This window comes from Colias eurytheme, chromosome 10 (genome assembly GCF_061535395.1).
Source record: "Colias eurytheme isolate Ceu_HAF_F1 chromosome 10, ilColEury1 Martin Lab GWU primary, whole genome shotgun sequence".
Taxonomy (NCBI): domain Eukaryota; kingdom Metazoa; phylum Arthropoda; class Insecta; order Lepidoptera; family Pieridae; genus Colias; species Colias eurytheme.
Genome location: NC_142989.1, coordinates 3220365 through 3245427, shown reverse-complemented (window position 1 = coordinate 3245427; position 25063 = coordinate 3220365). Strand labels below are relative to the sequence as shown.

Genomic DNA, 25063 nt, shown 5'->3' with positions numbered 1-25063 from the left:
AATAACAACCTTCAGAAAATCATAAGTAAAAAATACAACGTATTATAAATTATAATGCATTTATTATTTTACATCGTAAATAATTATTCTTATTGTAGGAATTTATTAAAGATGTTTTTTTCCTGAATAGTGTGGAAAATCTAACTACTAACTTTTTTTTTATTACTTTTGCACTGTGTTTCCTTGTCCACCAGATTGTCTGGAAGAGATCGCTGTCTGAGCGATAAGACCGCCTGTTGTGCTCTTTTATTAATTAATGTATTGTGTCCTTACTTACTCTCTGTGGTGCACAATAAAGTATTTTCGTTTGTTTGTTTGTACTAAGATTTATTATTTAAGTATTTAAAATACAAAGTCTCAATTATATTAGTCAACCCTTTATTTAAACGTTAACTAATCTTATTCCAGCGCGGAGTCCAGTATTCGCGGCGATGTTCGAACACGAGATGGAAGAACGGAAACGCAACCGGGTGGACATCACGGACGTGGACCACGAGGTGTTGAGAGAGATGCTGCGCTTCATATACACGGACCGCGCGCCCAACTTGGACAAGATGGCCGACGATCTGTTGGCGGCCGCGGATAAGGTATATTCCTAACTAGTAAATTATTAAAATATGTAAAAAAAGTGTGATCAAATTGTGGTTAAATGGTAAATTTAATAAAAATAATTTTTAAACTTTTAATCTGGTTAGACTGTTCGTAAGAGTGGGCAAATATCTTCCGTATAAATATGTAAAAATAAAATTATAATGATAAATATTACTTAATATGAAATGAAAAATAATAAAAAAAGGTATAATGTCATATCATTATTGAAATTGTATGATTTAAGTAAACAAAAATTAAAAGTTGAAAATTTATCGAAAATTTGATAATAAGTACATACTTAGTTTCATCGTTCGTTAATATTTACATACAACAATACAAACTTGAATATTTAACATTAATTAAGATTAGCATAATAGAATGCGAAAGTAACCACTTTCGCGTCTAATCTGGTGAACCTACATTCAGTAGATAAAACATGATTATACATATTTCAAAGTAAATACAGACAATGTTGCGTGCAATACTATGTATTCAAAAGTGTCCTATAAACAAAGCGACACACATGCAATGATATATTGCATAATTTGTTGCGAACGTATTGCCCAATGTACATCTTTAAGAAGGTAAATGAAAACATTATAGCCAAAGAGAAAGTAGGCTAAGTAATTTTAGCTTTTACCAATCTTCTGTGTGAAAGCTTAATTTTCGGTACAAGCAACAATGTAGTGGCCGAGGTTGCCCTAAATAATATATTTGAGGGTATATGGATATATCGTTTTGTAATTTTATATAAATTGGTCAATTCAAAAGGGTTGCTCTTGTTATTCAATGATGTGGAATAATTGGACCTCCTTTTAGTGATGTCGAAGCAAGATGAAATTATAATTTTGGTTTAAAATTTCCTCGAATTTAGGTCATGAAAAGTAGGTAAAGGAGTGGAAGTTGCCTTGTACATAAATACATATAAAAATAGCAAATAAAAATGTTATACATGAGTTCTATTTTAAGGGAAATTTTTGGTACTGCTTCTCTAATTTCGCATATAAGAATGTGTCCATAAGGTTTTGAATGATGTGGTTAGCAAGTGAAAATAATTAATAAGAAACAATAAGTCCAATATAAATTAATTTCTAATAAACATTCTTTTTTTTTCAGTACGCACTGGACAGATTAAAAGTGATGTGCGAAGAGGCTCTCTGTTTAAGTTTATCGGTAGAAACGGCCGCGGACACACTCATACTGGCCGATCTACATTCTGCGGACCAACTGAAGGCACAAACCATCGACTTCATTAACACGTCAGTCCCGTTATCTTTATTTTTGTATGATAAGATTGCGTTTTATGAACAGGAAGGATTTCAAATGATAGATAGAATGTTATTTTGATGGATTATACGCTCGCGCGTTTATACTAAGAATAGATCTCAAGGGTGTTTGGATATCATATTATGTTAGAAATGACATATTATAACATTTTTATTGCATTTTTTTAATTTGACTTTGCTACCAGATCATTTGATGGTTAAACTTCAATCAATGCCAAAGCACCATATAAATTTATACATTCCAAATTATTCTGTAATTATAATGACTCATCTGTTTAATTATATGGAAGACTAGATTTCCGCCCGCGGCTTCGCCCGCGTTTGCAAAGGAAAACCCGCATAGTTCCCGTTCTCGTGGGATTTCCGGGATAAAAACTATCCTATGTGTTAACCCAAGTTACCCTCTATATGTGTGCTAAATTTCATTGTAATCGGTTCAGTAGTTTTTACGTGAAAGAGTAACAAACATCCATACATCCTTACAAACTTTCGCCTTTATAATATGTATATTAGATATTAGATTATAACCTAGATGAATACAATAAAATAAAAGTTAATTGTTCAACAGTTATTATTGTAATAAAACACCTGATTTTTGTAGAATTATTATAATTACGTAGAATACATAAACACTTGTGATAAATAAACTCTGGTCATGAATATAATAGTCATTAGAGATTTACAACACAATCATGCAAGCTCGCTACCGCGTCAGCTAGTCCCGTGGCATTTGTTTGAGTGTGCGCCGGTGTGTTTCAGGAGTCACGCGACGGACGTGATGGACACGACGGGCTGGAAGAACATGATCTCGTCGCACCCGCACCTCATCGCGGAGGCGTTCCGCGCGCTCGCCACGCAGCAGCAGCAGATCCCGCCCATCGGCCCGCCGCGCAAGCGCGTCAAGCAGGCCTAGTGGCCCGCCGGCCCGCCGCCCCCCGCCCGCCCGCGGCCCGCCAGACCGCCGCGACCCCCGCGCCTCACCCGCCTCTATACCAAAGACACGCCCGACGCGGACGGCGCGATATTCGAATTCTACGCCGGATAGACGGACTGATGGAACTATACGGATACAGAACATTGGAGCACGTGCATGCTTGAGAACTAGTACGAAGGGAGTGCAACACTACGTGTACATTGAGATTGTACGTAGCGTGAACTAGTCGGATTGTATACGTCGGGATTAAGTAGTGTGGCAAGGTTGCTTCATGGTTATACACTGTGGGAGTATGTAAAAAGTGTTCAGTAGCAAGTTTGATTAACCACTCACCCACTACTGAAATTGCAATGAAAAGCGCATAGCACAGCAAAATACACGAGTGAAGGAAAATTTTTATGTGGAATTTGCGCTCCAAGAAACTGATTGTTTCTCTAATAGTCTTTGAAAGCAAATATCGACTCGTGAGTTATCAAAGGCAGAATGTCCATCGTGGGTGGGTCGACATGTGCAACGGAATTGACGCGACTGCCGTAGCCCGTAGCTCTGTCCGGGACGTAGCCCGTAGCTCTGTCCGTGACGTAGCCCGTAGCTCTGTCCGTGACGTAGCTATAGTTTTATACTCTCCGTATCGCGTACAAGTATCATAGACTAGTGTGAGATTGGCCGGTGGTTGTGTTCGTATGTGTGTGTAGTGAATCTGCGGATTCTTGTTCACTTTGATTGATCTCAAGACAATATTCGGTCCTAATGTGTTTATTTCTCATGCGGTTTAGTGCACCGCTCTTATTGATTACATTTTAATATTATGTACATTAAATGCTGGACGCTTTTTGCGCGTTGTAGATTTTCCAAGTAGTCTTGGATTTATTAAACTATTTTATGTATGTCGTTTCTGTGAATGTTTTTATGGTTATGTTTTAATGTAAATTATTGCTTGTATTCAGTATAATGTATATTTTAAACCTGTCTATGTCATGAAATATTCGATTGTAAAGGATTTACTTGTATTGGCTAACACACCAAGAAAACAATATTTGAGCTTGTTTACAAGTTATTTTATTAGTAATTGTATCTTAAAATGGTTTTTATATGAATGAAGTATTGTTAGAAATGTTAAAATGTAGCACTTTTGATCATACTTGAAGTAGCGTGGTAATTGAATGCAATAAATCTACATAAAGTTGTGTAACATAGTTTTATACATTATTGTCTAAATTCAGGTCATGTGAGTTCAGTAGCGAAATCGCCTTTTACCTTTGACCGAAATACTAAAAATTCGCTGTAAAAAACTATGTGACATTGGTTTAGAAGTTAGGTGACTCGAGTGATTGTAATAAGTCTATTGAAATTGTTGGTGTTGTATATAGATGATCTACGATCCCACCATTAAAATGTAATATCTAAGTACTAAAACGTAAGCTAATGCAGACAACACCATATTATTTGTCTGAGTTTGTTGGTGTTATTCCAAGGACATATTGTGATTTTCATTTGTAAGTTTATAATAGTATTTAACAAAGTGTAAGCTTTTCGTTTGAATTGGCAAACTTGTCTTTTTAATTACAAATAATTGATATTTATGTTGTTGGTTTGTTTGTCAGTTTTTCTTGTCCTTCCAAGTCATGTAATAATAAAAACACACTTCATTTATGCTCACCTCCGCTCATTAATGAAAAATCTATTTTTTAAACTTTATCAGTCTTATTCCTATTTAAATATTAAGTAATAACTGTTGCCTATTAATGGAAATGTTCACGGTTCGTATGTAACTGAAGGGAGATGTACCAATAATTATATACAGGGTGTCCCAAAAAGTATGGATGAACTGAAGCCAGGAGGTAGAGGACCTAGAGGGCTATCCGAATCACCCCCATGTATGTTATGCGATTTTTCGTAGTTTCGGAGTTATGACTCTTTTTTCAATTTTTCACTTATTGCCGAGTACGATGAGATTTTGACTCATGGTGACGTCAATTATTGCGGTAGATGCTTGATTTTTTTTGTGTGCTAAGCTGAAAAATAGGCCAATTCAGTATGGTAACATTTACTGTCGTAAGATCTTTGAATGGAATAAAAAAAAAGAATTAAATGCCAAGAAAGATAAAATCACCAGTAAGTTCACAACTTCAAGGGCCCGTAAAAAAATAAAATCACATAAAAAAAGTTTTTCGTTTGGCATTTAAAAACTTGCTCTATCCATCAGGTAGCTACCCTAAAAATTTAATTTTATTATTCAGAAGGCTTCAATCGAATAATTGAAATCTAAATGTGGTAAGTGCAAAAATTTAATTAACATGATGATTAATAAAAACAAATTAAAACCAATAAAAAGGTGTTCAATTACCAGAAATTTTTAAAATAACCCCGCTGTTGGTCAATACAAGTGCGACACCACCATAAAAAGTTGTCTTTTAAATGTCTGAATGCCCATTTATCATTTTAATGGTTTCTTCTGCTATTATGAATTTCCGGGTTATTTCGTCCAAATTGTGGCATTCTCTCAATTAGCCGAGGTCTTTGTAGTATCCCCATTGAAATAAATGAATGGGGTTTAGGTCGAGGGACCGTGGAGGCCAGGCTTTAAGGCAGGCGTCACCGGCGCATGCGCAGGCTGCAACGACCAATCCATCTTTCAGGGTATCTTTGCCCTTTAGCCTTTCCTACACGGTCCCCAGACATAAATCCCATTGATTTTTTTCCGTGGGAATACTACAAAAACGAGAGAAAGCCACAATTTGGACGAAATAACCCCGAAATTCATAGTAGCAAAAGAAACCATTAAAAATGATAAAAGGGCATTCAGACATTTAAAGACAACTTTTTACGGTGATGTCGCACTTGCATTGACCAACAGCGGGGTCATTTTAAAAATTTCTGGTAATTAAACACCTATTTATTGGTTTTAATTTGTTTTTATTAATCATCATGTTGATTAAATTTTTGCACTTATCACATTTAGATTTCAATTTTTCGATTGAAGCCTTCTGAATAATAAAATTAAATTTTTAGGGTAGCTACCTGATGGATAGAGCAAGTTTTTAAATGCCAAACGAAAAACCTTTTTTATGTGATTTTATTTTTTTACGGGCCCTTGAAGTTGCGAACTTACTGGGTGATTTTATCTTTCTTGGCATTTAATTCTTTTTTTTATTCCATTCAAAGATCTTACGACAGTAAATGTAACCATACTGGATTGGCCTATCTTTCAGCTTAGCACACAAAAAAAATCAAGCATCTATCGCAATAATTGACGTCACCATGAGTCAAAATCTCATCGTACTCGGCGATAAGTGAAAAATTGAAAAAAGAGTCATAACTCCGAAACTACGAAAAATCGCATAACATACATGGGGGTGATTCGGATAGCCCTCTAGGTCCTCTACCTCCTGGCTTCAGTTCATCCATACTTTTTGGGACACCCTGTATAATAGGATTACAAGCCAATATGTAAGTAATACTGCGGCCAATAAAGTTTATAATACCATTTTGTACCCACTATCCAAAATAGCTGGCAGCTGTTGTCATGTAATATGATAGTTACAAAACAATTGTCAGAAGTAATAACTGTGATTTTCGAAATTTTCAATAAGTTGAGGAAATAAATGAAATGATGTAATATTATATTGGATTTTTATTTCACCGTGTTTTAATATGTATATTTCTTTAATGATCTATTTAATTGAATCAACTGATAAGAAGTGATAATTAGATTTTATAAAAAAAAAGGACGAAGGTTTTATTTTTCACCAATAAGGGAAAATCAGGAAAATAATTACTAAATCCATATAGAATATTCTTGGTAAAAAAATAAATGTTTGGATGATACGCGTGAAATTTGTCAAAATTTAGAACAAACCATGAATTAAATATTGACTTGCTTAATTTTTTGCTTTCTCATATCTATCACAATTACCTTCTAATATTGAAAGTACCTAAACATTTTAGTGACTATTTAAATAATATAAATGTATGAATGAAAAATAAACGGGAGAAAAAAATCACAAAACAGTTTTAGCGTTTTGTTATTTATTTATTATAGCAAAAGTAGTGTTTTAGTTATCTACATAATTTTAGTATGATATAGGTACATACATTATACTTATTTTCAATTTCATAATATAAAATTAGCAATTAGATCTTTCACGCTTTTTACAATGAAATCTATGATTGCTAGGAAAACATGAGTTAGACAGAACTATCGCGAAATAGGATTCTAAAATATCATCAATAAAATTGTAAAATTTACATATTATTATCTCGGGTTAGTAATTATTGCTCGACGGGGACGTTATCTTTTTACTAAGTATGGAATTCACAAAATTTCCTGTATCCACGTAGGCCTAAGCTACGGGTGCAAAGGTACAATTTTAGACCTATTTAACATCTTTTTCGATTTTTATAATATTTATACTGATATTATAAAAGCTGAAGAGTTTGTTTGTTTGTTTGAACGCGCTAATCTCAGGAACTACTGGTCCGATTTGAAATTCTTTTGAATTCTGATGAAAAATTATTTCGGTGTTAGATATAGCCCATTTATCGAGGAAGGCTAATGATTGGTAAGCTGTATATCATCTCGCTAAGACCAACAGAAGCGGAGCAATGCGAGTAAAACCGCGGAGCACAGCTAGTTTTAAGATAAAATATGATTTTTATAATATAAATTTAATTCCTTTTAATATATTTCGTTTATTGGGAGCATTTATCTTCAATTCATCAAAAGCATCATTATTAAAGTTGATCCTTGATCCTTTGATCCTACTTCCTACAATAAAGATTACAACCATTTTAAAATAAAATAATTCTTGGAGGTTTGCCATGTATTTGCCATTTAAAGTTTTGAAACTACTTAATATTCTCAGTTAATATTACATTATTCTTTTATTATCTATCTTTAACGTTACTGTCACTGTCAAAAATATTTGAAATGTGCCTTTGAATTTGAAGTTTGTTTTGGCGCGTGCGGCGTGTTCTATTTACAATATTTTTTCTGTAAAGTTTATTTATTTATTTTTGTAATAAATATTAATAAAATTTTAATAAATAACAATTAATTGTGCAGTGTTTTAAATTATAATAATGTCTAAGCATTTAAAGTTAACCTTTATTCTTGGAAAGGACGACGATGGTTTGAATGTTTTTAGAATTTCTTTGGAATATTTTTTCTTAAAAACTTAACACGTTTAATTTGCTTTTTACCTATGTGAAGAATTGTCACTAAGGTTTTTCCATTTTAAAGCAGAAAATAAGGAAGAAAATGTGCCAACCACCCCGAGAAGAGCCACCAGGCATAGAAGTACACCAAAAAGGTACAGCGAATTTTTCGCAAAATCCCCGGTAAAACGACAAACTGTTAATGATATTATAAGCTCAGATGAAGAATTTCAGGTTGAAACTCCCGTACAGAAATCTAAAGGTTAGTTTTTCATTTTCTTTCATTGAATTAAAATACTTCTCTAATATTCACAATTTCTCGTTTTAAATCATTATATTTATGTTCATAATATTTTTAAGGGACTCATTAATTATACAATGGAAATAAGTATAATTAGCTCTTAATAAATCTTTTTCAGCTCTATTTGGTAGTGATGATGTAGAGGGTCAAGACATGTATAAATTCCAATCCCGATATTCAAGACTTGGTCTCCAAAACAAGGTCAAAGCAGCTATTGGAAATTCTCCTTCAATAAGCAGTCCTATGAAAACTCCAAGAAAAAGCATAAACATGAATAAAGTTGAAGCTACACCTAAGCAAGTTGTCAGCTTGTTGAAGAAAAGTAAATAATAATTAAAATTTATTAATGAAATAAACATTTCAATAATGTTGATATATTTATCTGTATTTTACTATTTGGGTTTCTAATTGAATCTTAAATTTAATAAGTTCAGCTGAGGAAACTGATATCTATGCAATAAAAACCTATATTATAGTAATTATTAATTACTTATTCCTTTTGGTTTAATCATATTAAAATGAAAGTGTGTGAACTATATTTTGTGTTATTTTAAACATCTGACAAATGTACAAAACTATATTAGAAATTATTCAAATTACCATTATCATTAATTACCAAGTATATTTTAAAATGTTGATTCTGAATTTCCAGGAATAATCCAAGAAGTAGGTTCAGACAGTGGTGACAGTGATTTCTCTGGCAGTAGCAGTGATTTTGTACCTGATAAAAGTGATGAAGAGGCAAGTATCACTACATAGTATAAAACAAAGTCGCTTTCTCTGTCCCTATGTCCCTTTGTATGCTTAAATCTTTAAAACTACGCAACGGATTTTGATGCGGTTTTTTTAATAGATAGTGATTCAAGAGGAAGGTTTTAGTATATAATTTATTAGGTTTTAGACAAAGTCAAATCTTGCAAGCTAAAATTGACCCAAAGTTCCCAATGTCTCATTGGCTACAATATTACGAATATAGCTTTTGGCAAATAGATTGACTGAGTGAATCTAATTTCTGGCAAGTTTTTGCAGCAGTTTTTCTTCATACAAATTTCCATACTCCATTCATTTATTTCTTTTATGTGATCATAAAAAGCCCCCATCTATTTTTGCATGAAAATTCAAATATTGATAAGAAATAATAAAGGTCCAAGTCAAGATAGAACAACCATCAATTTTTGAATGATTTAAGTAATGATTGTTTTTTATTATTATTAGCCTTTGATCAGACTTTTGAAGACATGTATGTATTATATACTAGCTTCCGCCCGCGACTCCGTCCGCGCGGATGTCGGTCTTCGCGTGGATGGTTTATTTCTCCATTTTGAACTGGGAAGACGTTTCTCACTAAATTAATATTAGACCCGTATGTGACCGTGTGTTCGCGATTCTACAGAACAACGTCTATGGAAGAAACTGAAAAATTAAGATTTATTTTTTTCTACGTATTTTCCCAGGATAAAAAGTATCCTATTTTATGCCCAGGATAATAAGGTATAATTATATCAAGTTTCATCGAAATCGAACCGTCAGTTTTGCCGTGATGCCTTCACATACAGACAGACAGACAGACAAAAAATTTTTTAATCACATATTTGGGTTTGGTATCGATCCAGTAACACCCCCTGCTATTTATTTTTTCAATATTTTCAATGTATAGAATTGACCCTTCTACAGATTTATTATAAGTATAGATGGTAGGTTTGATTCATTTTTGCGTGTTCGTTTGCCAGTTGGCAAAGGCCTCCTCCAATGTCTTCCATTTGGGCCTTTCTATGGCCATATGAAAGTAATGATTGTACTGCTGCTTAATTTAAATTTCAATATTTTTGAACTGACTTCTATATTATACATTACTTTTTTATTTAACAGTACATTTTATACTTTTCAGAGTGAAGCTTCATCAAACTCCGAATCGACTGAAGAACAGCCCCAACAAATATCTAAACCAATTAGAAACAAAGGCAATAAGATGAAACAAAAAGATTCAGAATATATTGTTACACCAGATAATTATTTCATGATGCATTCTAGTAAAAAGGTAAATTATCATCTTCCTTCTTAATAAGTTCCAAAACAACTAGACTCATTTTATAATTCTTGCATCAGTAGATAAACATTATTTCTACTTAGAGCCGTTTTTTCAATGCTTGGATAAAACTTATCCGTCCAATAAAGTATTACACGATAATAATATTAAAATGTCACGTAAACTGTAAAAAACAAGCAATTAGAATACGTCTTTAAAATGGTAGTTTTATACATTATTCGACCAATAAGTTTTAACTAAAGATTTAAAAATCGGCCCTTATAGGCTATTTTTTACTTTTATCACAAATAAACTTGAGCGGAACTGGATGAATAGCAAGTATTTTATAAACTTTAGAATGTCCTGTATATTACCTATTCAAACACCTATATGAAATTGTAATAATATTCTGTTTTAATCAATAAATGGTATTGTATTTCAGATAACCACATCAGACCACACTTTATCAAGACTAAAGAATATGAATTTGAATGATAACATAAAGGATATAGATGTGCATATATCAGAACAACATCAAACTTGTATAAAAGACTTGATGAAAAGCTACGACTATTTATTCGACAGATGGCTCTATGTATTAAGCGAAAATTTCAACATTATTCTCTATGGTATAGGATCAAAACGTTCCATATTACACAAATTTCAACAAGAGAAACTACATAACACTCCTTGTATTGTAATAAATGGATTTTTCCCAAGTCTTACCATCAAAAATGTTCTAGAAGCCATAGTCGTTGATCTTTTAGGCAATACTCATGTTCCTTCGAATACTAGTGATGTCATACGGATAATTGATAGCCAATTAAGTGAAAATGAGACTGATTTATTTTTAATTATACATAATATTGATGGAACAATGTTGCGGAATAGCAAGGCTCAATCGGTTCTAGCTGGGATCTCACAATTGAAATATGTGCATACAATAGCAACTATAGATCATATAAATGCTCCACTGTGTAAGTATATAAATATTATTATCTATACTAATATTATAAAGCTGAAGAGTTTGTTTGAACGCGCTAATCTCGGGAACTACTGGTCCGATTTGAAAAATTCTTTCGGTGTTAGATAGCTCATTTATCGAGGAAGGCTTATAGGCTATATTATACCATCACGCTACGACCAACAGGAGAGGAACCACGGGGGTGAAACCGCGCGGAGCGGCTAGTAACTAATATTAAAGTAATTCAAGATGAAATAAATCCTACTAAAATTATATATCTTAACTGGTTTCAAAGTTACCTGGGCGACCGGCGGCAGCGTATCCTGATGGATGACAAACATTCATCTTGGTGTGCAGTACCCGCCGGTGTGCCACAGGGTGGCGTCTTGTCACCTCTCCTATTTGCCATATTTATTAACAATCTCACATCTCAATAATTAACTTCTCCCTACCATATGTTTGCCGACGATTTACAGATCTACACGCAATCAACCCCTGATAACCTACCTAACGCAGTTCATTCCATCAACAACGAACTAACCAACATAGTAACATGGTGTGATCAATTTGGCCTAAAAATCAATCCGTCGAAAAGCCAGGTCATCGTTATCGGTAGTCCTTACCAAATATCGGAGGTTGATTGGGGTATACTGCCTTCTGTACAGATTCGGGGAGAAATCATACCTTATAGCGAGCACGTCAAAAATTTAGGTGTCTACCTGGATCAGACACTATCTTGGTCGCATCACATTCAGGAACTGAGTCGGAAATTTTATGCTGCTTCCAGTTCATTGCGGCGTCTTCGTAATTTCTTACCCATATCGACCAAAGTTATGCTAGCACAGTCCCTTCTCCTTCCTATTATTGACTACGCTGATGCTTGCTTTCCTGATTTATCAGTCGAGCAGATAGAAAAACTTGAGCGCCTCCAGAACTATGGTATCCGGTTTGTATTTGGTCTTCGCAAATACGACCATGTCTCTTCCTTCCGCAAGAAGCTCAAGTGGCTCCCAGTCCGCTTTCGCCGGAATGTGCATTACTTGCAGTTACTTTATCGTGTCCTTTTTGACCCTAAGACTCCTACATACCTTAAAAATAAATTTGACTTCCTGCACTGTGAAAGCTATTCCCTTCGTTCAGTGGATAGGCTTGTCCTGTGCACACCTTTCCATCGCACGCGCTTTTATGGTGATTCTTTTATTATTACGGCCATTAAACTATGGAATTCCTTACCTATACCCATAAGGCAAGCTCAAACTCTATCTAAATTTAAGAGCCTCATACGTGACCACTTTTTAAATCTTGCGTTTGAATCGATATAGTTTTTTGTATTTGTAGTATATTTTATAGTATATTATGTTTATATTTTCATGATGTATTTATATATTATTATATTTATTTTATTTATAGCATTATATTATTATATGTATTCTATATCTTTTGGTATGGTATATTTTATCTTATTTTAGTGTGTATATTATGACTGTATTTTTAGTAACATCTATTTATGTTTAACTTTTTACCTACCTCCGCTGTAGTAATATTGTTTTTCACACAATCTGTTGGTTGCCTGGAAGAGATTACTTGTTAGTAATAAGGCCGCCCTCTGTGTTGTTTGTACTAGTTTAAGTCCTATTGTACCCACTTTTGTTATGTTGGCAGCACAATAAAGTGTATAAAATAAAATAAAATAAAATATATATTATATACTAAAGTTTGTGAGGATGACGTATGGATGGATTTTCGTTACTCTTTTACGCAAATACTACTGAACCAATTACTATAAAATTTGGTATGTAAGTAGCTGAAGACCCAGAATAAGACAGGCTAAATTTTATCCCAATCCACAAGAACGGGAACTCTTTTTCTTTGAATACGCGGGCGGAAATCTAGTATAATAATAACTATATCTTATTAAAAAAAATACCAAGTTTGTTTGGTAACTCTCGACATCAACATCAACTTTTTGGTTAATTTTAGTTCAGTATAATTTATATTTATATAATAGAAAGTATGTAATTCTTCACCCAAGTCATAAAATAAAATACAGGGCAGTACACTTACTGCTATATTGTTATTTCAACTTAGTAGATAATACAGTCACAGTAAATATCAATTTAATATTATAATTAACATTTATTTCAGTATGGGACCACTCTAAGCTAAGTAAGTTCAACTTCACATGGTGGGATGTAACAACGTTCTTACCATACACAGAAGAGACGTCTTTCGAAAACTCTCTCATGACCCAAAGAAGTGGTGCTTTACAATTATCTTCATTGAAAAGTGTCTATCAATCCCTCACAACCAATGCTAGAGGAATATTTAATATTATTATTGAATATCAGCTCGAAAACCAGAAGCAGGCGCATTATCAAGGTACCATTTCTTTTAAATGTATTACAATTTTAATATTATAGGTATTACTGTATTCAAAACTTTATAAAATACTTGTTTCAATGTGTGCATGATACCTTCAGCATTACATCTATTTTCAATTATCAAAAATCTTGATATGTATCATGAATTTGGTAATATCAAAGTTAAACTAGCAGATATATTAACCTTTTATCGAAGATGTTTTATAATATGATAACCTTATTATAATAGATAGTGCCTTGTAAATTTGAATGTCACACTTATTTTTTGTACTTATGTTTATTTTCCCCTCTGCGAAGAATCACAAGCCTTTATACATACATAGACATTTGTCCCATTGAATGTGTAAGTTATTGGTCTCAGGAATACATTGAGCATGTTTAATAAAAGTTAATTTTTACCATTATTTTTACAGGTCTGGCATTCAGGGACCTGTACTCCAAGTCAAGAGAACAATTCTTAGTAAGTTCCGAGTTGGCTTTGAGAGCTCAACTTACAGAATTCTTGGATCATAAGCTTGTGAAAATAAAACGAACACTGGATGGTAGCGAAAATCTAGTTATTCCTATAGAAAGTGCCTTATTGCAACAGTTTTTGGAACAGAATCAATGAAGGAATGCATGTCTGAATAAAACAATTAATATTGTATTTATCTTTTATTTTACAATCCCAGAAATAAAGTCTTAATAGGATTATATAATATATATCAACAGGCCAAGTTGTAAATTACTTAAACTTAATGACTTACATAATACAATAAAATTATTAACTAAAATTCTCTTCAACATATCTGGCACTTTCACCATGATGCATCAACCAAACATTTCATAAATTATCATTGATATTATACATACGTGCATAAATTGCTCTTTTAAGATTTAAAAAATAGTGTAGAAAAATATTCTCTGAACTCATCAGATGTTCGACAATTTAGTCTAAATATGATTTTATTAATTATTATCTACGCCCGTTGGTGTTTCTATGTAAAACTGATGAGCATCGTTATCATTAGTGAGATTACAAATTTACTGGCACACAAAACCCATTTCAATGTGGGTTCTGTATCATGTTGTTTGCCTAAAATTTCATTTTATACATCATTATCGTATTTTGTAAAAAAGAAACTTACATCATTTTTGTTTGCCAATATACTAAGTAATTGACAAAATTTATTCTGTATTATAAGACATTTTTGTCGTATTAGAATCAACAAAAGATAAACCAACAAATTCACTAGAATTTTACAACTTTATAGAAAATGGGAATACTTTTTCATAGAAACAATATGTTTATGATCACAATGTCTACTGAATATACAGGCGGAAATCCCCACATCGGAATTTTGTAATTAAAGGAATGAGGGCACATCATATATTTTAATTTATCCAAGTTTATTTACTTAATTCTAAGTTAAACATTTAAATTGTAGATTTTGAGAGCTATTTAATTCTAAAATCATGCACTTTCATTTCAATGATTAGACTAAAATTAAGCATGTCAATAGAATAAAAAATTATTACATAAACAATTCAATCGAAACATCAACTTGTCGGACAACAAACTCCAAATGTCACACAACAGACATCACATGATTTATGATGATAAAATATTCCATCAACGGTTAAAAGTCCACGCGGGTAACAAGACAGAGCCTCATTAGATGGAACAATCTCACGAATGACAACTACAGGTGATATTCAATGTACCGTGTTCGACCTCTGCCGGAGAACGGGCGAAAAGCGTGACCCGACACATTCGTTTGGTTCCTCACAATTATGGATTAATGTAATTTGAACATTGTATTTGTGCTTTATACAAAGTTTAGATTTTATTGGTGTAAAAGACGCTCAAATTTCTAATAGCTTTTTACAGCGTAAAATAAAAAATCAGAAATAGGTTTTAACACATATAATAACAGAACAAAGTCACGCTCGGTGGCCGCCCGCAATCGGCCGAGGAATGGTTTATTGTCCGATGCATCGGAGCTCTGTACACTTACGAACTAGTAAGATGACTCCGCTTAAGGCAACAAACAATCAATTCTCGTCCTCGTCTTCGTGTTTTCGCTTTTTACCCCGAGTACTCTCTTCGGGATGGTCGTTCTCTTCGCCACCTGTTTGATTAATTTCATTGTTAAATATTCAATATGCTAGCTTTATTGCATTAAGGGCCGATTTTTCAATGCTTGGATAAAACTTATTCCTCGAATACTGTATAAAACTATACCATTTTAAAAACGTATTCTAATTGCCCGTATTTGACAGTTTACGTGACATTTTAATATTATCGTGTAATACTTTATTGGATGGATAAGTTTTATCCAAGCATTGAAAAATCGGCCCTAAAACAAAAAAAAGCTGTTTCGCTGTTGTCGTGTATTTACATGTCTTATACCTAAAACCATGGACGTATAAAAAAAGACGGACGGTATATCGCCTAAATATTGAGTGAAGCCTAGTAATGGCGGCGAAACATCCATGCGTGTGTGCCATGTTGCCATGGCAACAGCTGTGTTGATGACAATGGCGGCTGTATTTTTTTCTATAAATTTTGCCGTAATAATTTTGTCATTAAAACATAAAAGAAATAACTTGCTTCCCTGTGGAATGTAATCCCTTGTGTTTTGTTATTTAAAATTGTACTGTTGCGACACCATTTAACCACGCAAGACGGCATTTTAAATATTTTTTGTGAAACAGTGACGCAGTTAATCAGTCGGTAGTTCACGACGTAATGGCGGCCGACTAGCTTACTATGGTGAGAGTGTGTGCGTGTTTATTGTCTTTACGCGATCGCTAGCTTACTATGGTGGCTTCACGTTGTTTGTTCGTAATACGGCGTCCGTCTTTTTTTATACGTCCATGCCTAAAACCTTTCAGACAGTAATTAACTATTTATGCTTCATTCAACTCCAATAATCGATTCTAATTAACAACATTCATTCAAAATTAAAAGTAGTAAACACTTTTTCCTTTCAATAGAAAGTAATAATTCAGATTGACAAACTAAATATTGATCCTGTAACTACACATAAATAAAATCCACAACCAATCTAATAATTCAATATAGGTTCAGGTACTCTGAATAATATAAGAACTTGATAATATTGTTTCTGTAACTACACAATATAATAGGTACCCTGCATAATATAAGAACTTGTTAATAAATACCTTGTGCTTTGGAGTTAGGCTCTTTGTCAGCGTCGTTCTCACCGTCTTCATCGCCTTCATCATCATAATCGTCTTCCTCCTCCTCCACATCGGAGCCCTCGTACACTGAACTCGCTGAACTCTCCTCCTCTGTGATATTAATAATATTGTTGGTACCACAGATCACAGAAACTAAAGGGAGATATGGTTAGGGGGCGGGGCCGGTGTCGCAGCAATATGCCCAAAAAAAGATAAGCTGTAGCGGTGCTGTATACGTACGTCACTTACAATCTAGTGTGCGAACGAATAGTCGCTCTCATATTTTTGTGTGGATGACACGCACACAACTCGAATTTACTGCAGTTGTGTGCGTAAATTTGTAATGAGACACGGTTTCGTACTCAGCGCAAGCGATTGGCATCTCTCTAGATCTCTATGGTTGGTACATATAAATTACTAGATTTCCGGATATGTTTTGAAAGAAAAACCAGCAGTTTCCTGTTCTTGTTGTATTTCCGGGATAAAAAGTACCCTATGTCTTAGAGCTAGCGCGCAAGAGCAACTTTTGTCTCCGCAACTATTTTGTCTCTCCCATCAACTCTATGGGGAGTTGCGTCGGTACGTGCGCGCACTTTCTTACTAGCCCATAGAGTTGATGGGAGAGACAAAATAGTTGCGGAGACAAAAGTTGCTCTTGCGCGCTAGCTCTTATTCTGGGTCTTCAGCTACCTACATACCAAATTTCATTGTAATCGGTTCAGTAGTATTTGCGTGAAAGAATAACAAACATCCATCTATCCTCACAAACTTTCGCATTTATAATATTATACGTAGGATAACCACTGTCATATAAATAATATTGTTAGTTGTGTAACTCCTTAAGATGAATAATTATAGGCATGTAAAACTTTCAAATTATATGCAAAGAATTTCATTGAAATAGCTATAAGCTGCTATTCTGCTGTTCCCACTGTATCAATGCTTTAAAATAAATTAAACTATGTTATAAGATTAGGTCACATTTAATTGTTACATTTGTATTAAACACAAATACTTGTACAAAAAGATCATTTGTGTAAGTATTTAAATTCCAATTTATAAATGATCATAACAACCAAATTGTGACATTCCTGGATACCAAATACAAAACATATTGATGCTTACCCTATTATTATATAAATTAAGTTGTACCTAATATCACAGAGGTATAACAAAAATTTATTTTACTCAATAATGATTTCAACAGATTGTTAGTCAAATAAAGTATGTTTTACTTAAACATATTGCTATGAAAGAGACTATTAATATTCAATACCTAAGCTTATAAACCTTCATACAAAGAATAAGAATTATTATAATGTATCAACAAAACTGTAGCGCGATGTGCTTAAATTATAGTTTTCTAAATTAAATTCTAGCTAGTTTTAAACATACTTGCTTAAAGTTTGCGAAACGTCGGGATAATATTTAATGAATAAATGGCGTTGAAAATCCGTCAAAATCTTTAAGTTCTAAATTCTATACCATTTTATATACACCTTACTTTTAAATCCATACTAATATTATAAATGCGAAAGTAACTCTGTCTGTCTGTCTGTTACTCAATCACGCCTAAACTACTGAACCAATTTGCATGAAATTTGGTATGGAGATATTTTGATACCCGAGAAAGGACATAGGCTACCTTTTATTGCGAAATATGTACCACGGGCGAAGCCGGGGCGGACCTCTAGTAACTAATAAAAAACTTACCTAAATTAGCGTTGTAGACTGCACTCAGGGAAAGATCGTCATCTTCCTCATCTACATCTGAACCTGTAACAAGCAATGAATTTATTATTAGTTTTTTACAAATACAAAGAAATAAAACTTAAGGTCATTAATAATAATCATTTTAAAAGATTTAGCTTCACTATTTAGGTAGTACATTGTTTAATTGTAAACACAAATACAGGCAAATAGAACTATGAGTATGGTTGAGGATATTCAAAATCACTAATGCAAGCTTGCACTAACAAGAATTGTTTGATTTTATTTAACAAAATTTCCATAGACTGGATACAATAAAGTTTATAACGATCTACTTTGCACAACTGTAGTAAGTATGAAAAAAACTTCGTAACAGAAGCGACTTCACATAGTCAAGCTAATTTTGGCTTAACATTTGACATAAGCATCACAAAAAATGAGCATGATGCTTACTTTTCAAAAGATAGCCCATATGAAATAGGAGGCCGTATACAGTGTACATTGTTACAAGTAAAGAAGACTTCTGTTCTGCTGGCCTCATTGCTAATGTATCGTCATCTATTACAAGTGGGCCGAGATCAATACCGAGATCTGTAATTCAGTAGAAACTGTGAATGTGGGTTCTTAACCAACTTTTAAACTAGTTTTCAATTGACTTATGATAAAGAGAAAAGAGTAGAATATGTACCTCAGGCCCCTGATTATACATAGAAATCAAGGAAGAAATGAAAATAGTATATTTTAAGAAATTGTTATAGCAATAAATTGGAAGATAAAGAAAGTGACTATGAAATTTTTTTTTAGAATATCTTTCAGTTTTGAAGCAATAAATGGTCAAAATTGTGGTGGTGGCCACATAAATTTGTAGTTATTAATATCAAAAAACCTGTATTTTATTGGTAACTCTTTGATTACATACAGTGGAATCCGTCTATAATGACATCGAAGGGAATCGACAAACACGTCATAATAAGCGGACGTCATACAAAGCGTTATGTGAAATGAAAAATCTTTTTTATGTAAATATGTATGTATTTAAGTATTTTAATACAGAAACATGGTATACTTGCATATGTATACGTACATATTAAAATCAAAATCAGAATTGCACGTAATCAGCAGATTATTATAATAACACATACATGTGTATTTTTTACTGTAAGTAGGTACACTGTAATTTTTGTCTGCTTTTGTTTTTTCATTTTATTGTAAAAACCGTCTCTAATACTATTGTGTATAGAAGACATAGCTATGGTCAAATTATCATTTTCAATATTGCTGTGAACAAATCGTGATAATAATTCTGCAGCTTTTAATGCCTCTTCTGCGGTAGGTAATGGTGATTCCTCGACTTCCTTTTCCCCATCACTTTCCAGTTGTTCCTTATCACTAATGTTCTGTACGATATTTTCATCGGTGGGTTCTTCGGATGTGAGGAGATCGCTATCAATGTCAACATAATCTTCCCACATTTCCGTGTAAAGAATCATGTCGGTCATTATAACCGGGCATAATTTATTAAAAATGGGTCATAATAAGCGGCATGTCACTGTAAGGGAAGTCAATATATCCGACTTTTTTATAACGAATTTTATATGAAAACCAAACTTCGTAGTGCAATTACGTCATAATAACCGGTTGGTCAATATAGGCGGAGTCATAATAAACGGATTCTACTGTACTAATAAAATAATTTGCTTATACAGTAGTTTGTAATAAATTCCATTCGCCAAAGACTGCATGTGTGTTAAAACATAGAATTTATTAAAGTGAAACTTTTATTACATCGTCTCAAACTTTTTGGTCTGTGTAGACACAAAGCAGTGATCGGAACCGTTCGAACAGTTTCACTTTTACCGTGGTTTCATAAAACCACACAACATTTTTTAAAATTAAATTTATTTTTATAAAAATTGATTTGATGAATACAAACCTTCTTCTTCACTATCATTGTTTCCGTTCATCTCGTCTTCCTCCTCCACATCACTATCCTCTGCTTCTATATCATCTTTGTCAAATCTGAAACATTACATTTTTATGTTAAACTAGCTTTCCGCCCGCGGCTTCGCCCGCGTTTTCAAAGGAAAACCCGCATAGTTCCCGTTCCCGTGGGATTTCCGGGATAAAACCTATCCTATGTGTTAATCCAAGTTACCCTCTATATTATGTGTGCTAAATTTCATTGTAATCAGTTCAGTAGTTTTTACGTGAAAGAGTAACAAACATCCATACATCCATACTTACAAACTTTCGCCTTTATAATAGTATTAAGATTAAGATTCTCAATATATTACTTCCACTTTCATAATTAGATTAGATTATTGGAAAATAGTGTTTACATACAGAATTTAAAATGTAGGTATACTCATTTGCCGTTTTGAGCAAGTCTCAAATTGTATTTTTAGATGCAATTTATTTATACAGTGCTACTGAGATTTTATTTTTATTTTTATATTAATAATTTAATAGTAAAACTGGTTGAGTGGGTGTGTCCACTTTTCCAGTAACCTCATCAATATTTCCAGGAATTGTATCATATTTATTATTTTAACAAGAAGATGACTTAAGAGAGAAAATGACTTAATTATCTTACCCATCTAAATATTTCAGTGATGGATGCAACGCAAACACCTTACTTCTGTAGTCTTCAATATTGGTAACATCATTATTGAAGAGATCTAGATTCTTTAGATTCTCAAACTCCTCTAGTGGTTGCAATGTCTCCAAATCCTTTATCTTGTTTCCGGAAAGGTTGAGGTGTGTTAATTTCTTGCAACCGTTGAGAAAATTAAGCCCATTGGATATTCTGTTGTCTGAAAGCTCTAGTTTTCTGAGCTTGGGCAATGTAGGGAAGCCTTTGAGGGTTGTAAGGCCTGCATTATTTAGACTGAGCACTTCCAGATTTATGTATTCATCTGTGAGTCCAACGATGTTCGTGCTCCTGCAGTTGTCCAAGTTTAGTTCTTTTATCTGTAAAGATGCAAATTATGTATAAGTCTAGATAAGATGATTATGTACATGTTTATATAAATGAGGCTTAACAAATTACACTTAATAATAGGTATGGTGTTATAAAATAAGATAATTGTTAATTATTATGGGAATGCTTTCTTTCTAACTGTTCTTTAATTACAAATTAGACTACATCAAAATTGATTCAGCCGTTTTGGCGTAAAATCGAACGTGCATTTCAACAATTATAATAAAAGGGTAGTATTCTTCTGGTTTAACTTAACCATGAATATTAATTATTAATTATACTTATCTGAGTACAATGGAGTACAATAAGAAAAGTAGGTAAATATGTATAATCTTTAGAATCCATAGACCATAAACTTAAATTTTATAATCTATATTTATATGTATAGTCTATAAATAGATAATAATATAATACAAATGCTTTGTAAATAGGGGCAATATACTATCTACTTATGTATATTTCAGTAGGTTACGTTTATAACTTTATAACCTGATATGGAAGTAATTTAAATCGCATGTAATTAATAAATTATAATGTATTTTTATAAAGTAATTATGGCTTGTTTGGAGGTATAATAGAGTATTTCACAAAAAATAGTATTGTGACTGGCTTGTTAGTAAATTCGTCACACAAGTTAGCAAAACGTCAAAATGGTGCAAGTTGTCAGAGGTCTCGAGTGTCGTAGTTTGTAAAATGCGACAAATGAGTGTTTCCATAGGAATATCTACATAATAACATAAACCGGATGTGTTTTTGTAACAAATTCCAACTTATTATAACAAATTCGTGCTGTAGTTGAGTAGATTATGAGATGTTTTTCATCTTGCAATGGCGGATGACACGAATCATCACAAGACGCAATAAATATGGCCGCTATATTGGTAAGGCGTGCGACAATAAAAAGAATGATTTCATATTTCATAGCTAACAAGTAAAAAGAAGTTAGAACATAGACTTAATAATTATAATCCAAATAATTACTTGTAATGTTCCGTATTTTGATAGGTACTTATTCTAAAAATAGTTTGGGATTTCTCGTAAAATTACTAAGAGTGAAAGGGCGCGAAATTATGTCGAGTAGAATCGCAGTTCCGATATTAAAACTTTAAAACCACATAGAAAGTGTTGTATTGCACTGGTATTTTCTTATAAGATCCATGTAAAATAATATAATATTTGGTCATTGTAACGTGCAATGTATTATGTGTTATCAATTCATTGATAGGTCCAATAACTTAGTTAAATGGAGACTTGACGTCAAACCGATGTCCCTTAAATTAGGATTGTAATATGAATTTACTAATTACTCATTGAGTATAACATCTCGAAAGAGCTTTTGAAAGTGATTGATTGCAGAGTTGAACATGATATTTGTTTATGAGCTTATTTATGATTTTTTATAGGGTTCTAACACTTAACCTCAAATACATCTACGAAACAACGCAAAAGTCGTGATAACATATTAGTAATTCCAACTTATAATCTACATCGTATAAACTAAAAATAATTAGCAATCACATTGTATTTTATCGTAAAAATTGTGTTTTAATGTAACGTGGATACAAGCGGACGTAACACAGCAACACGGATGGCTATAAACAAGTACGCCACATCTTCTAATGAAAACTACATTCATAATTACAATGATCTTGTAATAATGATTGATGAAATAGTGTTAATTAGGGATAAATTAGGAGCATGGGACATATGTGACTAACGAAATATGTATCGACAAAACATTCCAATATAAAGATGCATAGATTCCATTTACCTGCGAAGGGCTCCTTCCTCGTAGTTCCAAAGCGACTCTCTTTTCCATCTTCTTAAATTTCCGTGATTAGCACTGCAAATAACTATGAAACTTCTTAAATGTGCACGAGAAATAAATCACGAAGCTTGCTTGGGTTTCAAAACAGAAGGAACCTATAGATACACATTTAACATTACACTCGAGTGACGTTGAACAGCAGGCGCCGTCTAGCGGCGGTTTTTGTGGACCGGAAGCGTTCCTTTGGTTAAAGTCTATTTAATGCATTTATTTCTATCACTTAAATTGAATACTGTTTATAAAGTAAAACTTAAATATTCTACCAAAAATATAAATAAACGCGTTTTTCTTCTATCTTCATTGTTTTATATTTATTTCATGAAGGATAACTGTTTTGACACAAATAATGTCATGTTGGCATTATTGAATAACTCTTAGGTTGGTACTACAATGTAAAGGCGGGCTTTCTAAATTATTATCTAAAATTATTGTGAGTTACATTGCATGTCCGATTGTAGCAGATATTGTATACTTAGTCAAAAAATTTTGTACTTTCGAGTTTATAAGATTAATGAAGTCGGTTAAAAATTAAAAAAATAATACCTATTGTAACCATAAAAATATTTGAACAATATCATACAAATTAATTATTTTTATAGCATGTGTATTGTGTGTGTACCTAACTAAGACATACATACTAGGTACACTACAAAAATAATATCGACAATTGAAACTATTATAGGTACGTTGTTTTTAATATTATGTTACATATTGTATACTTAATGGTTGTGTAATTCATTCGATATTTATTTTTATGACTATTACATAAAATATAATTAAAATGCATTAATAATTTGGAATATGTATTGGATATACCTAATATATTATTATCATTGTTATTATGTTAAAAAGCTTTTTTCATAATAATAAATAATGTGTTCAGAAAATAACCCTTGTTTTATTTGACCCACTGGACCACATGGTTCACATAAAAAAGAAAATAAAATTACTAAATTATTAAAATTTTTATATATATACTTAGTTACTTATGTACGATTTTTTACCTGACTCAAAATTTACTCGACCGACTTTAAAATTATTTTGCTTTTAGAAATTAGAAAGCTATTTATTCTAAGCAGGCAATAACAATTTTACTTTAATATTCTAAGAAATTCCAAAATTTATTTTTTGAATATTATAATATTATTGTTTTATTCCGTATTAATTTTATTGTACAATTTTAGGATTGTTTACTTGTTAAAATCACCAATAAACAAAACTTAAAATATCGGTCAATTCTGGTATGTTCACACTTATGCAATTTCACTTACAGTATGTTCAAAAATAAATGCGACTCTAGTTTCATTTTAGACTTGAATTGTTAAATGGGTGCGTTGTAGATAAATACAATGCAAATAAAATTATGAAAGCTCTCATAATTTACCTGTAAAATTATAATTTAAAAGTAAATCAATTGATGAAGTTAATTATTTATTCTAATAATAATCAATTGGATAAAAGTATTAATAATCATTCAATTATCAAATAATAATTAAATTTCAGGTCATAAAAACAATACAAATAACACGTGCGCTCACTCCCAACACAAGGATGGTTGTTTTGATAATGATTTAAATAACGGACGTCTTCTGCAGTTGCGGAGCAGTCTTGTCCTGACAGATATCTGAAAAAATCTAAGAAATATTATATTTGTAGTAAGTACGTTATACCTACCAATACGCGCTAACAAATATGTGTTACATGTTTATTGTATAATTT

At 32.5% G+C, this 25063-nt stretch overlaps 3 protein-coding genes across 7 annotated transcripts in view; 2 read left to right on the top strand and 1 right to left on the bottom strand.

Moving 5' to 3' along the window:
- Positions 1–4609, top strand: part of rdx (BTB/POZ and MATH domain-containing protein rdx) — a 42321-nt gene extending 37712 nt beyond the window's left edge. For 2 of the 3 annotated variants that reach the window (XM_090106065.1, XM_090106063.1), the window contains 3 exons: positions 409–587; positions 1708–1850; positions 2637–4609. In XM_090106065.1, coding sequence (XP_089962191.1) covers positions 409–587; positions 1708–1850; positions 2637–2790 — 476 coding nt within the window. In that variant the 3' untranslated portion in view covers positions 2791–4609. The remainder of the gene's footprint in view (positions 1–408; positions 588–1707; positions 1851–2636) is intronic. The other variant, XM_090106064.1, reaches the window with a different exon arrangement.
- A 3174-nt stretch (positions 4610–7783) lies between these two features.
- Positions 7784–14284, top strand: Orc2 (origin recognition complex subunit 2). 2 transcript variants are annotated; one of them, XM_090106057.1, is made up of 8 exons: positions 7784–7942; positions 8057–8230; positions 8388–8591; positions 8922–9010; positions 10158–10307; positions 10738–11272; positions 13405–13638; positions 14054–14284. In XM_090106057.1, the coding sequence occupies exons 1-8, from the start codon at positions 7894–7896 to the stop codon at positions 14248–14250; spliced, it is 1632 nt and encodes a 543-aa protein (XP_089962183.1). In that variant the 5' UTR covers positions 7784–7893; the 3' UTR covers positions 14251–14284. The 2 variants fall into 2 exon arrangements, with proteins under 2 accessions (XP_089962183.1, XP_089962182.1); XM_090106056.1 differs by having other exon boundaries at positions 8054–8230.
- On the bottom strand, positions 14282–23480 carry Mapmodulin (acidic leucine-rich nuclear phosphoprotein 32 mapmodulin). Of its 2 annotated transcripts, XM_090106060.1 has the most exons (7): positions 23288–23480; positions 21130–21506; positions 20470–20555; positions 18990–19127; positions 18540–18602; positions 16809–16937; positions 14282–15751 (listed from the first exon to the last, which is right to left on the bottom strand). In XM_090106060.1, the coding sequence occupies exons 1-7, from the start codon at positions 23333–23335 to the stop codon at positions 15675–15677; spliced, it is 918 nt and encodes a 305-aa protein (XP_089962186.1). In that variant the 5' UTR covers positions 23336–23480; the 3' UTR covers positions 14282–15674. The 2 variants fall into 2 exon arrangements, with proteins under 2 accessions (XP_089962186.1, XP_089962185.1); XM_090106059.1 differs by lacking the exon at positions 18990–19127.
- Positions 23481–25063: the final 1583 nt, after the last annotated feature.

Bases quoted from the DNA above. Each gene is read 5' to 3' on its own strand.
- Mapmodulin (XM_090106060.1), bottom strand. From the start codon at position 23,335: ATGGAAAAGAGAGTCGCTTTGGAACTACGAGGAAGGAGCCCTTCGCAG. The intron at 19,128-20,469 runs GTTTGTATTCAT...ACTGAATTACAG, and splicing joins CAATGATAGTGAAGAAGAAG to ATCTCGGTATTGATCTCGGC. The intron at 18,603-18,989 runs GTAAGCATCATG...TGCTTGTTACAG, and splicing joins TATGGGCTATCTTTTGAAAA to GTTCAGATGTAGATGAGGAA.
- Orc2 (XM_090106056.1), top strand. From the start codon at position 7,894: ATGTCTAAGCATTTAAAGTTAACCTTTATTCTTGGAAAGGACGACGAT. The intron at 7,943-8,053 runs GTTTGAATGTTT...TCCATTTTAAAG, and splicing joins TCTTGGAAAGGACGACGATG to CAGAAAATAAGGAAGAAAAT. The intron at 10,308-10,737 runs GTAAATTATCAT...ATTGTATTTCAG, and splicing joins TGATGCATTCTAGTAAAAAG to ATAACCACATCAGACCACAC.